The following is a 16,477-nucleotide window of genomic DNA, read 5'->3' on the forward strand; positions in this document are numbered from 1 at the left end:
AAACAAATATTCGATAAAAGTATATACCCGAGCAATGCAGTAAAGTTACTGCAAATATTATTACTTGTTTGGTTTCTTTTCATTCTTAAATACTTTATTCTTTTGCTGCTTCTATAAAAGTTATTGATTGGTTGCCCTGCGATACCAGAAACGTGCCCGAAAGTCATCGGAGCAGGTGAGGAACGCAGGGGAGTTGGGCGAGTGGGTGATGTAGCGTACAGGTCCGTTGTGGCCCAAAGAATTGAGCGTAAGCCGACAGCCATTGCGAGAGTTCCAAGAGCACAGCGATGTCGTCGCCTCGTCGGGGAAGAGCACATAGTCCTCGGTATGATTAAAGACAGCCTCGGTCTGATTCTCCTGCTTGCCGGTGGTGCCGGCGCCCGTGTACGTTTGTATGGGTCGACTGGTGCAGAGCTCCCACAGGTAGACAAGCGAGTCCATGCCCGACGATAGTAAATACTGGAATAACGTTTGGATGAGTTGGAATTGTGTCCAGGGAGATGCCCCACACTTACCTTGCCGTTTCGTGTGAATTGCAGCGAGCAAATGGCCGCACCGCCGTGGGCCTCTGCAATAGTGTTGATGCACCGACCGCTGATGCCGTCCCAGACCTTGATGTCGCCGTCATAGCTACCCGTTGCATATAGCTTGGCTGTGGGCGAGTACTTTACACACGTCACCCCGGCCTTGTGCTGCTGCGAGGGAATGGCGCTGACGAAACACTGCGTGGTGTGCACATCGTACACACGCAGAACGTTGTGCTCTGTCCCGATGGCTATGTAGTCGCCAGTAGGATGAAATGACAAACACAACACAGGCTCGCAGTCGGTGAAGACTTTGTGGGCCTTCTTCACCGAGGGCTTGGCAATGTCAAACAATTTGACGGTGCCGTCGCGCGATGCCGATGCCAGGATGTGCTCCTTGGGATGGAACTCCAGATAGGACACCTCATCGGTGTGGTCATACAGGGTGCGTATAACCGGATGACCCTGCTGCTCGCGACCCGGTTCACATTCGTCTGGCGCCGACTTGGCCAGCATACGCTCCACATCCAAAATCTTGATGCTAGCATCCACACTGCCGGTGGCCACCAGCGAGCCGTCGTAACTGAAGGCGCCGGCACGGCAGGCCTGCTTGTGGGACGTCACATAGGCCGTTTCATACGAGTGCGGCTCTGGCGCCAGTGCGGATGCTTCGGGCTCAAACTCGAGATCTATGCCAGGGAGGACGTCGTCCGAATTGAGTTTCTCCTTGTCGGACAAAGTCTGCATGCCGGATATCATCACATGCAGCAGGCGCTCGCTCGGCGCACACTGATCCGCCTTGACCAGCATCGACAGCTCCATGGCAAACTTCTCCAAGCCATCGTACATCAGCTGGCTGCAAGATGGAGAGACAATCATTTGGCGCTCTGGTCTGCAAACCCACTAGCTTACCTTATCATCAGTCGATACAGTATCTCCCGGTTCTTGACCAGATTGTTAGGATCCAAAATTTCATCGCGCATTGTGTTCACTTGATTTGTTATAAACAAAAGTTAAAAACAGATCAGACTAGGGTTGTCGCATAGCATAAAAATACTGTAAAAACGAAAATACTCAAAAATACCAGGATACCAGTCATGGAAACTAGCCAATATTGTTGAGAATCGATGGACGAATCTGATAAAATTATATTTTTAGCGCTGAGAGTTCTAACTAGTTAGTAATGGAACATGGAACATAACATAAGAAGAAAATGCCTTAGGACTGAAGGTATATTTTGGTATACATTCAGGTTGCGGTGTTGCGGTATATTTTATCGATAAATCTGCGGTCACACTGCACCACACACGTGCAGCTGCAACAACTTGTTTTGGTTTTTAGTAAAGAAATTTAAGAAATAAACAGATAAACTATGAAGATTCGCAAGAACCACAAAGGCAAGCACTATCGCTACAGTGTGAACCGTAAAACTCTAAACAAAACACGCAGTTCTACTGGCAAAATCAAGGAGTAAGTTAACTTTTTAAGAGTCCCCATGGAACACCATTAACTTTTTTCGCTTAGTCCCACTCTGAAGAAAATGTGGGTGGAGGGCCAGCGTGTGGGCACCAACTTCAGCGAAATGGGATTGGCCAAGGATCCCAACAAGGCAATCGCGATACCAAGCTACAGAAAGGAGCGACTTCAAGCGGCTAAAATTGTGAATGGTTTCGTGGAGGAGGAACTCGACGAAGAGGAGCGCCTGGTGCTGGGCATAAAGAAAGCGCCTCTAGTCGAGGGGCCCAAACGTCTTCATGTGGTAGAGGAACTGGAGCAATTGGCTAGCGAGCGCGCAGACCCAGAATTCAGGTAGACAGGAATCTCTTGCAATTACGATCATTTTTATATTGCTTCGATTCTTACAGACTACCCAAAGGTGTCATCAAGGAGCTCTCCTATTTCCTCAACAAATACAAGTTCAACTACAAGGCCATGGTCACGGATCGGAAGAACTATAACCAGCTGACATGGAGGCAGTTTCGCTTGAAGCTTCGCAGATTTATGTCCATTCCCGAGCAGTTCAATGTTTATTTGGAGCAGAAGAAGCTGCCGGCTGGCGTGAAGCCAGATTGGCCAGAGTACGAGTCGGACAGTGAATGGAAATGAACAATGCATAACATAGTTCTGTGGAAACTTTCGGCATAGCTTGGCCTTTTCATGTAATATTTAGCTCTTACTTTATATTTTGAATACATACTAGACGGATACGCCAACATTTTTGTTCTTTGTTGCTGAAAATCTCCGGAAGGAAGGAGACATGTAAAAGAGATTCTTTGCCATTAGCCAATCTAGTAGAAAATTGAGTAGAAAAGATTCCCAGCTAGCTAGGAATATTACACCGAATTTCAAAACTGAGAAATATCATTTCCGATCATGAACGGTGCACTACAATTATGAAAGGTATCGTGGGGCTCTTCTTTTCAAGTAACAAGGATTTACAAGACTAATTACAAGTTTTCCCCGGCTTAACACAACTTTTTCGCCTGCTATAAAAAGTTCACCTGCTTCATGGCTCATCGGTACATTTCATGGCTGTTTTGGTATATTGCGGTATATTCGTGTGGGTATATTTTATAGCAAAGTCCGCGGTCCCATCGCCGACGAGGCTCCCGTTAAACTTTTCGCTCTTTCCGTTTTCTGATTTCGAGGTAAGTGCACGCAAACCGCAAATGGGGCTAGTCAAATTCTTGAAAATAGCCAATATTAATAGGCATCGATTGATTTTCCGAGTGTCAATTAACCAAACAAGTGTGGGGCATTGGATATTTCGTGTACATTCACAAATATTTGCCCCTTTTAGTGGTATGAAAAGCGATTGACTTGCATTTTTATACAACCGACGACGACAGCCCGGTGCATTTTCATGTGTATGCCAGTGTATGTGTCTGTGTGTGCAGAAAAGTTGCATTACCGGCCGGTGTCCTATAACATTTTGCATAAGAGTCCGTGCATAAATAACGATGGCGGTGAAAAGTGTTCGATGACGCGAATAAAGATTCAAGCTCTGTTGCACTTTTTGCTCCATTTTGAACCGAATTAAACCAGTTTTTTTGCGGTTGAGACATTTAATTTCCAACATGGCGGCCGTTTTGGCAAAGAATTGCAACAACTTTTTGCTTGTGTTTGTGTGTGTGATGAGGTGTTCCTTGATTTATTTTGCCTATTTGCGTGTTTTTCTGGCTTTTTATGGGAATTTTCATCAGCTAAACTAAAAGGCATGTGCATTTTGCATATGACACATGCTCTGCAGATTATCATGCCTGCCCCTTTTCCTCTGCCCTGCTGCATCTGCACTTCTGCATCTCTGTGTGAGTGTGTGAGTGAGATTTAGCATGCCAAAGTATTTTTACATTTCCCTTTTTCTCGTGTCTTCGTTTCGTGCAATTTGCACTTCGACGCAAATACAGAGTTTAAAAATAAATGAGGAAAATTCGCAAAGTAAAAATTGTCACTAGGGTAGAAAATAAATCTCAACGCCCTATCCATGTGCCAGTGTGTGTGACTGTGTGTGCTGCAGCAAGTGTGCAAGTGTGTGTGTGTGTGTGTGTTAGTTCGGCTGCAAGTTTATCCAAGACGTCAGGCGGCCGACGAGAATCGATGCTAAACGATGAGCCAGGCCAGGCCGCTGCCGAGCAAGTGCATCTCTTTCTCTACATGTGTGTTGTGTCTCTTCTCTCCTCTTTCTCTCTCTCTCTCTCTCTCTCTCTCTCACTTTCTGGCTCTTTCTCTGTCTGTCTGTGCAGTTTTTGCACCCTTTTGAGCAACGCGAATAGTTATACCCTGCCGCCGAGAGCAGCTCAAGAGACACACACGAATGTCCCCGAATGCCGATGCTTTGCATAGACTCTTTATTTAGCTTTGCCTACCCGCACCCACCGACGGGCAAGGCGCGACGTCATCATTGATTTTGCTGCCATTTCGTGCAAATTCCTCATAATCTGTTCATATCATAAATCTGCCCTATCCATCTTCATCTTAATGGGAAAGCTAATTCGAGCAATTTGAGCCAGCACTTGGCTGCCACCTCAGCTCAGCTCACCTCAGCTCGCTCTTTTTTGGTAGTCCGCCCACCCGCGACACTTTCTCTGCCTGCCGCAATGTGTTCCGTGTTGTTTCGACTGCTTGGCGGGGGGTTGGGGGCGTTGTGGACTGTCTGAGAGTGCATTGCGAGTCGTGTGGGCTGCTCTCGGCTGCCAAGCTCCAAGCCACTGCTCGGCTTCTGTTTTCTGTCTGGTGCTCGTTATTGATTTTTTAGACCGGGTTACAGAAACGACGAGAATCAGTCGTTTGCCGTGTCTGCAGCAGGACATAACTCTCCATTAGTATTCAGTGTATAATTATACAAAAATTAATTTAAAATATATTCCAGGATTCAGCAGCCAGTGGATTTGTCAACAGTTTTGACCGCAAAGCAGCGCCCAGCGATAGTCGTCATAAATAATTAGGTGAGTGCCACTTCCACTGCAGTGAACTGCTTGCACAGTGTGTGCACTGCTTGCACAGTGCTTGCTTCTTCGTCTTGTGTCCGGAAATCATTGCGACATGTATGCAACGGTTTCTCTTTTGTGTCTACACCCACACCCTACACGTACACATACTACATGCATATGTACATCCTTATATCTGTTCTCTCTCGCCCATTCTCTGGTTTCTTTTTTTGTATCCCGTTATATGTAGAGAAAGAAGCAGCCGCATCGCCGCATCGTCGTTGATTTGCATTTTGCATTCATCTGGAGTAAAGAGCACGAGAAGATGGGCAAGGAGAAGATCCATATTAACATTGTGGTGATTGGACACGTCGATTCGGGCAAGTCCACCACCACGGGACATTTGATTTACAAATGCGGCGGCATTGACAAGCGCACCATTGAGAAGTTCGAGAAGGAGGCCCAGGAGATGGGCAAGGGCTCGTTCAAGTACGCCTGGGTGCTGGACAAGCTGAAGGCGGAGCGCGAGCGCGGCATCACCATCGACATTGCTCTGTGGAAGTTCGAGACGGCCAAGTATTATGTGACCATCATCGATGCGCCTGGCCACAGAGATTTCATCAAGAACATGATCACCGGCACCTCGCAGGCCGACTGCGCTGTCCTGATCGTGGCCGCGGGCACGGGCGAATTCGAGGCCGGCATCTCGAAGAATGGCCAGACCCGCGAGCACGCTCTCCTTGCCTTCACGCTGGGCGTTAAGCAGCTCATTGTGGGCGTCAACAAGATGGACTCCACCGAGCCGCCCTACAGCGAGGCGCGCTATGAGGAAATCAAGAAGGAGGTGTCCTCGTACATCAAGAAGATCGGCTACAATCCGGCCTCGGTGGCATTCGTCCCAATTTCGGGCTGGCACGGCGACAACATGCTGGAGCCCTCCGAGAAGATGCCCTGGTTCAAGGGCTGGACCGTGGAGCGCAAGGAGGGCAAGGGCGAGGGCAAGTGCCTGATTGACGCGCTGGACGCGATCTTGCCGCCACAGCGTCCCACCGACAAGCCCCTGCGCCTGCCCCTGCAGGATGTCTACAAGATTGGCGGCATTGGCACAGTACCCGTGGGTCGTGTGGAGACGGGCATCCTGAAGCCAGGTAAGCGGAAGGAAGGATGGACTCACAATACGTGTCTTGATTAATGTATGCAACCGCCACCCACATGATTAGTTGTGCATTCAAACTCTCTGCCATCAAGTGCTGGGCAGCTAAATTTAGGTCGGCATTTGGGTGCCACTGCCGCCGCCGCGAACGAAGCTCGACACGAAGCCCTGCGCATGTATGCATTATTAGAGCGCCGAGAGCGAGGCAGGGCAACCCCGTGCTGCACTCATACTTACACCCACAACCCAACCAGCCGACAGATAGAGAACCCTACCTACTCTGTATGTATAAATATATATGTTCTCGTTGCAGGAATGGTCGTCAACTTTGCGCCAGTTAATTTGGTCACTGAGGTAAAGTCCGTGGAGATGCATCACGAGGCGCTCACCGAAGCCATGCCGGGCGACAATGTTGGCTTCAATGTGAAGAACGTTTCGGTGAAGGAGCTGCGACGTGGCTATGTGGCTGGCGACTCCAAGAACAATCCACCCCGTGGAGCTGCTGACTTTACCGCTCAGGTAAGCAGTTGCTGCTGTCTAGGGAGTGTGGAAGACTGATTCAAATTTGAACTCCCATTCGTACAGGTAATTGTGCTCAACCATCCTGGGCAGATAGCCAATGGATATACTCCCGTTTTGGATTGCCACACGGCTCATATTGCGTGCAAGTTTGCGGAGATCAAGGAGAAGTGCGATCGTCGTACGGGCAAGACAACGGAGACCGAGCCGAAGGCCATCAAGTCGGGTGATGCGGCAATCATTGTGCTGGTGCCCAGCAAGCCGCTGTGCGTTGAGAGCTTCCAGGAGTTTCCGCCGCTGGGGCGCTTCGCTGTGCGCGACATGCGCCAAACGGTCGCCGTTGGCGTTATCAAGTCCGTCAACTTTAAAGAAACGACCTCGGGCAAAGTAACAAAAGCCGCTGAGAAGGCACAGAAGAAGAAATAACTAGGGTGCCAGCAGACCTACAACATAAGCGAGAGCAGCAACAACAGCAACATCACTCAAGAATCCCAGCAGCAAACGGCTAGAGCAACAGCAACAGCAACAGCAACAGCAACAACACATCTCAAAAACTTAATAATATCTAATCGACGATCAAAAGCAGAATCAGTGGCAACCGAAGGAGAGGAAGAACAAGTAGAAACATCAATTACCAATATTAACTGCTGCATGCAAATATTATATGAAATCGAGCAAATACTACAATTAATAATAATCACACAAACAATTAGCGTGGAGCCTGCTAGCAGGAGCAACAGTAGAGTCGATGGCATCCTTCTGCCGACCCAGCGTGATGGTGGCCAGTCGGACGAGTATCCAGCATCCTTTCCGTTCGCCCAGTCGGTTGTCGCACTCAACGTTGCCATCTACTGCATCTATCTGAATTTGTATCGCCATCGCAAGTCCTTTCGCAGGAAACCTTTCGCAGTTGCAGTAGCGGCAGCAGAAGCAGAGGGAGCCAACCAATATGCCACTGTAGCTTGCTGCTAGCCTCATCGATATACTCTCATCCATCATTACTAATAATACAAGTTTTATTAAACAACCGCATCGACATCTCTTCATCTGCCATTAAATGAATATCCTATCAGCCCATCATGGCCCCTTCCCATCGCGTCACCAAATGGATTTTAAACACTTTTTATACTTTTGATAAGTCAAGTCGGAGGCATTCGATTTAAAATCTATTACACCCGGTAATTTCAAAGTTTAGTTTTAAACCATGGCCCCTGTGTCCCTGCCCCTGTCCCCTTCTCTTTAAATGCTTCATTGAAACAACAACCAAACAAGACTACATTCGTAATGAATTCAAAATTTTCTCTTTAAACCAAAAGACAAATGCTTAAGAAGTATTACAAAAAATATTATAACACACAAACATAATCATGCGGTTTTTGACAATGCATTCTAAATGTTCGTTCGAGCCTCATTTGCATTTGCATACTACACACAGTATATACGTTTATCGCAGGTCATTGCCCCCCCCATAACCATTCTCTGAATTTATACACATCTAATTGTAACCGAAACACCAAACAAAATTCATGAATACTGGACACATGTTGCTTGATAAAAAGATCTTTTAAATGATGAGAAAAATAAAGGAAGCTTAACCGTAAAATACCAAATAAATTGATTCAACAAATTGTTTCATTTTCCCAAAACTAAAACACTTTGAAAATGTGAGCAAAGAATGTTCCATCTTAAATAAGATTTCATATTTTTGAATTTAACAGCTTTCGCAGTCTATTGTGAATGGCACTTTTTGAAATGGGTGGCAGCTTTAAAAATGACAGGCGGCATATTAAAAGGACAAACAAAGGGAAAGCAACCGAGTGTGTTGGAGAGCACTTCAACGAAATTTTGCAGATTATAGATATCGAGATTTGTAAGCAAACTCTATAACTCATCTTTGTGCAAATGTAAACGCCAATTCTGAATTATTAAGTTAACTCAACCATCGGTGGTAACTCACATTTTGAAAATGTGATCAGAATTGAACAGTCTTCGAAGTTTATTGTGAATGGCACTTTTCCAAACTCTGAAACTCTGGCAGCTCTGGTACTGACTCACAGGCGGTATTTATTAAAAAGCACAAACAAAGGGAATGCAAGCACAAACTTCAGCCGGCTGTTCATAAACTATCAAAATAATTGTGATTTAGAATAGAAGCTGTGGCTCTAATTAACATTTTACTCACTTGAAATACCAATAATCCGGTGCGAGCTTAAAAATGGCAGATCCACGCATCAGGCAATTGGTTATTAAAACGGGTGTCGTTAAGCGGCTGTCCAAGGAAAAGACCACGTACGAAAAGGAGGTGAACGTAGAACGCACACGCTTGGAGAAGTTCAGGAACGATGGAGCCGATGACCATGTCCTGCGCAAGCAGCAGGAGGTCATCGAGGAGTGTGAGATGATGATTCCGGACTCAAAGCGCAGGTATTTCCATTATCTAAGAGTTCCCGGCCAAATGTTTAACTTCTCGCCCCTTTCTTTCCAGGCTGCAAAAGGAGTTTGACTTGCTGCAGAAATTCCTCGATGACGAGGTGGATCTCAAGGAGACGGAGACATACACAAAGGCTGCAGAGATTTTAACCGAAGCCAAGGGTGTTCTGGCTGTTTAATTCCATGGCGGGAGGCAAGCGAATCTTAAAACGTTCCCTCAATAGTATTTTATTATGCTTCCCTTATTACATGTTTCGCATTAATATAATAATATTTAATAAATTAACATCAGCCAAACAGCTGTGCACGCATTTGACGTTTTCTAACACTGCTTAAAATGCCGGCGAAAACTCCGAAATTATGCGAAATAAAGACAAATATTGAAGAATCTGCTGGCGATATACGGGATTTGGCAATTGTTAGAGATGCCCCACCAAGCGGAGTTGATGCGGGGCAGGTTGAGGCGCCCCACGAAACCACAACAGCACAGCTAGACGAAATCGACTCTAAAACGGCTGCAAAGATTGCCGGCATCCAACGACGCAGAAAACGCCGCCGTTGGAAATTCAGACAAAGGAACAAAGAACAGCAAGCAGCCGACGTCGTTGTGAAACAAGAACCCGTACCAAATCCCCCCGACCAGCCCCGTCCTGCTCCAAGAGGAAAGCAAGCGGAGGACATCGACTTGAAAAGGCGTCATGACGCCGCCAGCATGTTGGAAAGGTTGGACCTTCTGGAGAAGTTATGCGAGGCTCGTGGCGGAGATAAGGCCAAACTTACCGAGAAGCTGGCGCCTATGCGCACGGCGTGGAGCCGGGTGCAACAGGCGACTAAGACTGGCAGAATCACCGAGTCCAAGTCGACAGCTATAGAACGCCACTGGGACGTTGTGTTCTTTGGCTCACCCTCATCTAGTCAGAGGCGGCGACGAGGATTTAAGGCCGAGTTTCTCAAGCGGCGGTAGGTTTTAGAACAGCCAGTTCCAGCCTCAGGTCTCTCAAGTAATCCAATTTGTTTTGCAGTTCCATATGGGATTCTTATATAACGCAAGGAAAAGGAGGCTCCTGCATACCGCGCGGATGGGTGCTACCAACAGAGAACCCCACCAGTGAGTGGGTAGAGTACAGAACTGAATAAAATAGAGTACTGTTATAAGAATGATGGAATTTTATTTCTTTTTAAGAATCTCTGTACTCTGTATAACTTAAGTGAGAGGCAAATGCAGATTCAGATTCTACACATGTCTACCATTTTATTCGTAGATCCAGTCCTTGGCAGCTGGAGTCCAGGTAACCAGCTCCTTCTCGTTGAACCAGAGGGCGATCTCCTTCTCGGCGGACTCGACGGCATCGGAGCCGTGGATGATGTTGCGGCCCACCTGGATGCAGAAGTCACCGCGAATGGTGCCGGGCAAGGAATCGGCGGGGTTGGTGGCGCCAAGCATCTGACGGCCGGTCTTGACCACATTCAAGCCCTCCCACACCATGGGAACCACTGGACCGGAGTTCATGTAGTTGACAAGTCCGGGGAAGAAGGGGCGAGCCGACAGATCGGCGTAGTGCTTCTCCAACAGTTCCTTGGAGGCCTGCAATGATTACAAAACAGTTATTGTAACACTATCACCGTTTTCTTGAACTCTAAACACACATGTCAAAGTGATGACGCTCCCCACCTGACGGCGCCGACTTTGAGGTTAAATACGATGCGCCAGCCAGCGTGGGGGCGCCGCTATTGATTTCTTAATTTAATTATATTCTTACCCAGGTGAACTTCAGGGCGACCAATTTGAAGCCCTTCTGCTCGAAGCGCTCAATGATCTTGCCGACGAGTCCACGCTGGACTCCATCGGGCTTAACCATGATAAAAGTACGTTCCTTGTTCGCCGCCATCGCTACAGAAATTAGTGAAAAAAGCGCTAGTACTGTTCCGAGCATGCTTATCGGGACAATCGACTTTCGATGCATTTTCGATTTAAAAGAGGTACCGTTTTTCTTGGTATGCAATGCGCAAGTCGTGGTTTTTACAAAAAAGGGGATTAAATCTACGAAACGATAGAAACTATTTGTGTAAACACTAGCTTAATCACAAGAAAAGCTAATAAATACATTCACTACTGATAGCATACAGAAACGCAACCCTACACGAATGCAACGCTGGTATTTCAAAAGACCGGTGCTTTCGAAGAAAAAGTGCTAGATCAAATCTACGAGTAACTTGATAGTTCCCACGTTCAAGTAAACACTACAAATTATCTCAAGAAGTGGAAACCCTTTGGAAGTCACGTTTCGATTCACTTTAATGCCGACCGATTAGATTAGATTCTGGGCAATCACGTACCGTGATTTAACAATACAAATTTACAAATAATATATACAGTAAAATAAATTCAAATGCTAAATATGATTATTTAGTCCCATCCAGCTTTGTGAGGCCATCGGCATACTGAAACTCCGGACTGTTCTCGTACTCGCACATGTCCAGGGCAATCACACAGCTCTCCTTGACCACACGCTTCTCATCGTCTGCATAGCGGTTCAGAATCTGTATGCATTCGTCCGAGGCAATGGCTCCCAGAGCTTCTGCACACTCATGGCGAACCATCTCATTTTCCTTGTGGTCCTCCAGGTTCTGCTGCAAATACGGAATGCTGCAGGGCTCTTGCAGTTGACCCAGAACAAAGGCCACCTCGTGACGGAAAAGGGCAGACGAATCCTTGAGTCCCTCAGCTATGGCCAGGACACTCTCCTCTGTGCGCAAGTTGCGCAAGCTGAACATGGCCCGGTAGCGATCGAACAGCGTCTGCTTGGCGTCCAAGTAGATGGCCTTTAGCTCAGCCACGCTCTTGTCGCCGGACGTCGGGGGGGAGGGATCCACGGAGGCGTAGGGATTTTTGTCGTCCACCTGCTGTCCGCTCTGCAGCCAGCGTACACGGTCCAGTGCGATGGCGCATGTTTCAGCCACCTCGACGACGGGATCCTTCTTGTACTCCTCGAGGATGGCCAGAACGTCTGCGTGGCCAATGGCGCCCATGGCCTCGGCAGCTTCGTGGCGAACCATAGGCTCTTGTGTGGTGTCCTTCAAGACCTTCGTGAGTATGTCCAACGCCTTTGGGTCCTGCATCTGTCCCAGGCAGTAGGCCAATTCGTGCTTGAGCAAGGCTGAATCATCGTCGAATGCCTTGCTAATGGAATCGATGGCAGTTTTGCCACCAATATTCTTCAGTGTGAAGAGGGCGCGGAACCGCTCCTTTAATGGCCTCTCCTTGTTGTTCAGCACCCCGCCAATGGCCTCGATCTGTTCCTGTGAGACCATTTTTTTGGTTTCCTTGCCGGTCTTGTGATTGTATAAATAAAAATAACAATGCTGCGCCGCGTGGATTGGCCTTTGGGGCGTTTCGAAACACTGAACCAACGCTGCCCGACAACACTGACAAAAAAGGCCGCCAGAAAACGCCGTTGTGCAGTACTAAAACAGAACAGTTGAGTTACGTTTTAGTTACGATTTAAAAAACACAAAAGAGTGTAAAAGGCGGAATTTTTTATTGAAAACAATATTTGAAAATTATAGCCAAGTGTTTTTCGCAATATAATACAATACTTGCGAACGGTTATTTGTGTTGCAGTACACGTATCCGGCATTTATAAAATTTGCGGGTTCACGCTTTGCCCAGCGTGTAGATTTTACCTGTAGTTGTGTACAAGCGGACAGAGTGGAACAAACTCGTCAGTGCCAGAGTCTGCAGCCGAAGCAGTCTGAAGTTAAAATATTGCGAAATACACACGGTTTCGCAATAAAACCTAATCATAATTGTATAGAAGTGCCTGGAAACATTTCATTAACCAAATAATGTCCGACGAAATTGGCGCACAGAAGCCGGAGACGGTGCTGGACAACAGTAGTGTTGAGGAGGCGGCGTTGGATGAGAAAAAAACACCCGTAAGTAGCGTTGCACATATACATATTTAGTGACAATTAACAGCGCAGCGATAAGAGCGCGCGCAGTTCCACGCACACAAATGAATAAACCAATCCGAATTATCTATGACGACTGTTTTGGGTGCTATGGGGGACCTAGGGGAACATAAGCGCAGGATTGTTCAGTAATTTTCCAAAACAAAAACGTACACACATGTACACACAACACGGCTTGTGTGTGCACTTTGTGTGTTGCGTTTTATTGTCCATTTTCTATTTACGTTTCTTTCTACTTCTACTTGCCCTCGTGTGCGCGCGCTTTTTCCAAAACTCCACTTCCCCGTGGAAGATACATTGTACGATGTGTGTGTGTGTGTATGTACTCGTTGCTGTTGCCGTTCGTGAGCAAGCAATCGGCGTTTCCCTTTTGGACGCACGTTTTGCCGCTGCGTCTCGTTTGTTTTTATTTTTGCTTGTTCTCTTTTCGACTTTTTGTTGTTTGCTGTACTTTACCACACAAATGCACAGTGGCACCCGCTTGTTAACGCGCAGTCGGAAAAATAATGTTTTGGAAAATTTCAATAAATGAAGATTTAAATTGTGTGTTTAAAAAAATAAACAACAAATAATATTAAATCTATGCATCTGTAGGATAGCTTGAGAATTAATAATAAACTCTGTTATCAACAATTTCATTGATGCAGCGCTTCAAACGGATGTACATTGTAATCTGGTAGGCACTGTACTCGCACACATGTAGGAATGTGCGTTTGCATGATTGGATGAATGGAGTACGTTGCGCTCTAGATTCGATTTTAATTTGTAATCCGATGGCTATTTAGGGTTTAATACTTGATCAGTGGGTTGATACTTGATCCCATAAGCGGTATTTAATGGCACAGACCAATGTCAGTTAACAGTGGGAATTATTTTTGAGTATTAGAAATCATCTGAGCGGGTATTTGACCATTACTTATATTTTATTATTAACTATTGCAGAAACGCACACCTAAACGGCGATCGTTTATTGAGCGGGCACAGCGGGAAAGCGAGGAGCTGGTACGAACGATGGGCGGCAGCCTGGAGTTAGAGGGTGGACGTCGCACGCGTTCCAGTACTCGCGGCACACCGACACGGGCCGCTGAGGCTGTTACACCGCCGCCCAGTAAGAAGGCACGTACCTCACCGACGACAGCCACCAAGAGCGGGGGTGGCGGGAAAGGTCGCGGTGCACGCAAGCTGGACGTAGGCAGCGATGAGCTCGACCAAGAGCCGGAGAAGCCCAATGCAGAGTTGGTTGAGTCGGTCAAACCAAAGGTGAGTAGTTATTTAATTCATTGTATAAACAATAGAATTTCTAATCTAACAAAATTATTCATTTTAGGCTACTCCCAAGAAAGAAAAGAAGGAGGTTAAGAAGGACGAGAAGCCAGTTAAAGGTACTCCCAAGAAGGCAGTTGTAGCCTCCACCACAGAGCCCGAAAAAGAAGAGGAGCCAGCAGTTGAAAAGGAAACGGATGCCAAGAAAGTCGAAAGTGAGGATCAGCCAGATGGTGGTGCTGCCAAGCTCCCAGCTGTGCCCGAAGAGAAACAGAATCACGCTGCAGAGGAGGAAAAGCCAAGCAAAGATGAGCCCGAGGTAAAGGAGAAAACGCCAGAGAAAGTTCCAAAGGCTGAAGACCCACCGAAAAGTAACGATGACCCTGAAAATGGTGCTAGCACAGATACTCCTGCTGCGGCTGCAGTCACGGAATCAGCTCCCGCAGCCATGGAAGTGGATGAAGAGAAGCCAGCAGAAGCACCAACAGCGTCAGACAATCAAACGGAAGCCAAAAGCGCACCCGCCACTACTTCAGAGCCTACACCTGCCGATGCTGAGAAGCCGGCAGAGGAGCCAAAAAAGCAATCGGAACCAGCACGAGAACTCTCACCGGAGCCCATGGAGGTTGATTCGAGTTCCAAGAGCAGTACAGAAACTGTTCGATTCACATCAGCAGCCGAAAAGGTCGCACCAAGCGCAGAAGCAACAAAATCAAGCAATAATGTTGTCGATGAAGTCGCCACCGAGGTCAAAGAGGATGTGCCAGCCGAGGCCAAGGATGGAAAGAAGGCAGAAAGCTCAGACGAGCCCAAAAGCACGGAAGAGCCTAAGCCAGCAGAAAGTGCCGAAGAGTCCAAGGAAGCCGAAAGTACAACGGGGGAGAAAGCCACTCCAACTGTTGAGGTTCCTGCCCCGCCTGCCCCTGCCACAAACGATGTTAGCAAGCCGGCGTCGCTGGGGGCTGCTGATGCTGTCGTGTCAGAGACGCCCATTAAGGAGGCACAGTCCATCAGTGCAATCAACAAATCCGAGCTTAATGTGAACGGTGAGTAGAATCAAACTCGTTTAAAGACTTGCGAAACTTATTTGTGGTTTCTGTTTTTGCAGGTGAACCAAAAATCGTTAACAATTCCGTTGATGGCGGTGAGCATACAACGCCGAAGGTGTGGAACTAGGCCGTTTGGATGAAGCACAATCCAATTACTAATCAGTGCGTTACAGCATCTACCATCTTCAGGCCAATGATGCCGTCAACTACAAGCAATCATTTAAGAGTTAACAACAACAAAAACAAATCAACCCCCCCACAGAAACACAGATTCCATTATCTCTCCACAACTGACAACTTAATTCGTTCTGTACCCAAAAGTGAAATGATATAAAATAGGTTCGTGTCTTCCAGTCCTTGATTGATTGATGATAATGAGGAGCGCCATAAGCTGCAATCGATGCTGGATTTTCAATGTTGCACTGTGTGCGCTACAGACAGACAGACGTTGCCCGTAATCCACCGCTCTGACCGCCATTTTCTTCCCGTTAACGTTACAGTTCCCTTTACCTGCACCCACACCCGCTCACACGAAAATACACAGACAGATTGTGAAATGCATCTGTAATATAATATGTATGTGCATAATTAATTCAATTGGAATCACACAAATGATACATTGACACGAAAATGTATGTAAAATATAGATGCATGTTTTTAAATTTTAAGATCTAATACCTGTAATAATAATAATTGAAGACTAATTCTAAACAAAACCAATTTGGACACTACTCAACAAAAATCAACTATAAACGAAGGAAATGATTTTAACCACCTTAACGCAATACAAACAACTCTATTTCTATTAAGATATGACTCTATGAATATGTTCACCTATTTTAACTATTTTTTGGGTCATTTACCACCCTATCCCTGTAACCCCTGATTATGTGCTTGTTTTATTTACAGCATTTAGTTTTTCTATATACATATGTTTAACCATTTGTAACCTGAACAGAATTGATTTCTAAACCGAATAATGTGAACGGTGTGTGATGTCCACTGGGAACAGTTGTGCTATCCTCCCGATCAGTCTTAAATGAATTCGTAATTAAATATATTAGAGTAAGCTTTTTAAATGAAAACAAAACACAATCGAGATGGAACTTCTTATAATTATACATACTTTAATAATTTTAC

The 16,477-nt window shown here is 46.4% G+C and overlaps 8 protein-coding genes across 8 annotated transcripts; 5 read left to right on the forward strand and 3 right to left on the reverse strand.

Annotated features, from left to right (window-relative positions):
- Positions 1–72: 72 nt before the first annotated feature.
- On the reverse strand, positions 73–1,581 carry LOC117583669 (cleavage stimulation factor subunit 1). Its single transcript, XM_034272136.1, has 3 exons — positions 1,437–1,581; positions 516–1,380; positions 73–459 (listed from the first exon to the last, which is right to left on the reverse strand). Exons 1-3 carry the CDS (start codon positions 1,505–1,507, stop codon positions 121–123), a joined length of 1,275 nt encoding a protein of 424 aa, XP_034128027.1. The 5' UTR covers positions 1,508–1,581; the 3' UTR covers positions 73–120.
- Positions 1,582–1,815: 234 nt separating this feature from the next.
- Positions 1,816–2,635, forward strand: LOC117583675 (nucleolar protein 16). Its single transcript, XM_034272143.1, has 3 exons — positions 1,816–1,994; positions 2,049–2,333; positions 2,390–2,635. Exons 1-3 carry the CDS (start codon positions 1,897–1,899, stop codon positions 2,628–2,630), a joined length of 624 nt encoding a protein of 207 aa, XP_034128034.1. The 5' UTR covers positions 1,816–1,896; the 3' UTR covers positions 2,631–2,635.
- Positions 2,636–5,220: 2,585 nt separating this feature from the next.
- Positions 5,221–7,095, forward strand: LOC117583667 (elongation factor 1-alpha 2). Its single transcript, XM_034272134.1, has 3 exons — positions 5,221–6,099; positions 6,418–6,623; positions 6,690–7,095. Exons 1-3 carry the CDS (start codon positions 5,277–5,279, stop codon positions 7,047–7,049), a joined length of 1,389 nt encoding a protein of 462 aa, XP_034128025.1. The 5' UTR covers positions 5,221–5,276; the 3' UTR covers positions 7,050–7,095.
- A 1,593-nt stretch (positions 7,096–8,688) lies between these two features.
- Positions 8,689–9,364, forward strand: LOC117583678 (tubulin-specific chaperone A). The gene is made up of 2 exons (XM_034272149.1): positions 8,689–9,047; positions 9,109–9,364. The coding sequence occupies exons 1-2, from the start codon at positions 8,839–8,841 to the stop codon at positions 9,230–9,232; spliced, it is 333 nt and encodes a 110-aa protein (XP_034128040.1). The 5' UTR covers positions 8,689–8,838; the 3' UTR covers positions 9,233–9,364.
- Positions 9,365–10,208, forward strand: LOC117583674. Its single transcript, XM_034272142.1, has 2 exons — positions 9,365–10,013; positions 10,076–10,208. The coding sequence occupies exons 1-2, from the start codon at positions 9,391–9,393 to the stop codon at positions 10,188–10,190; spliced, it is 738 nt and encodes a 245-aa protein (XP_034128033.1). The 5' UTR covers positions 9,365–9,390; the 3' UTR covers positions 10,191–10,208.
- On the reverse strand, positions 10,198–11,002 carry LOC117583676 (nucleoside diphosphate kinase). Its single transcript, XM_034272146.1, has 2 exons — positions 10,814–11,002; positions 10,198–10,638 (listed from the first exon to the last, which is right to left on the reverse strand). Exons 1-2 carry the CDS (start codon positions 10,985–10,987, stop codon positions 10,306–10,308), a joined length of 507 nt encoding a protein of 168 aa, XP_034128037.1. The 5' UTR covers positions 10,988–11,002; the 3' UTR covers positions 10,198–10,305.
- Positions 11,003–11,328: 326 nt separating this feature from the next.
- On the reverse strand, positions 11,329–12,435 carry LOC117583673 (deoxyhypusine hydroxylase). Its single transcript, XM_034272141.1, has one exon. It carries the CDS (start codon positions 12,363–12,365, stop codon positions 11,457–11,459), a length of 909 nt encoding a protein of 302 aa, XP_034128032.1. The 5' UTR covers positions 12,366–12,435; the 3' UTR covers positions 11,329–11,456.
- A 98-nt stretch (positions 12,436–12,533) lies between these two features.
- Positions 12,534–16,429, forward strand: LOC117583665 (cell surface glycoprotein 1). Its single transcript, XM_034272133.1, has 4 exons — positions 12,534–12,989; positions 13,968–14,285; positions 14,353–15,334; positions 15,397–16,429. The coding sequence occupies exons 1-4, from the start codon at positions 12,900–12,902 to the stop codon at positions 15,462–15,464; spliced, it is 1,458 nt and encodes a 485-aa protein (XP_034128024.1). The 5' UTR covers positions 12,534–12,899; the 3' UTR covers positions 15,465–16,429.
- Positions 16,430–16,477: the final 48 nt, after the last annotated feature.

The sequence above is a fragment of the Drosophila guanche genome, unplaced genomic scaffold, assembly GCF_900245975.1.
Source record: "Drosophila guanche unplaced genomic scaffold, DGUA_6, whole genome shotgun sequence".
Classification (NCBI taxonomy): Eukaryota; Metazoa; Arthropoda; class Insecta; order Diptera; family Drosophilidae; genus Drosophila; species Drosophila guanche.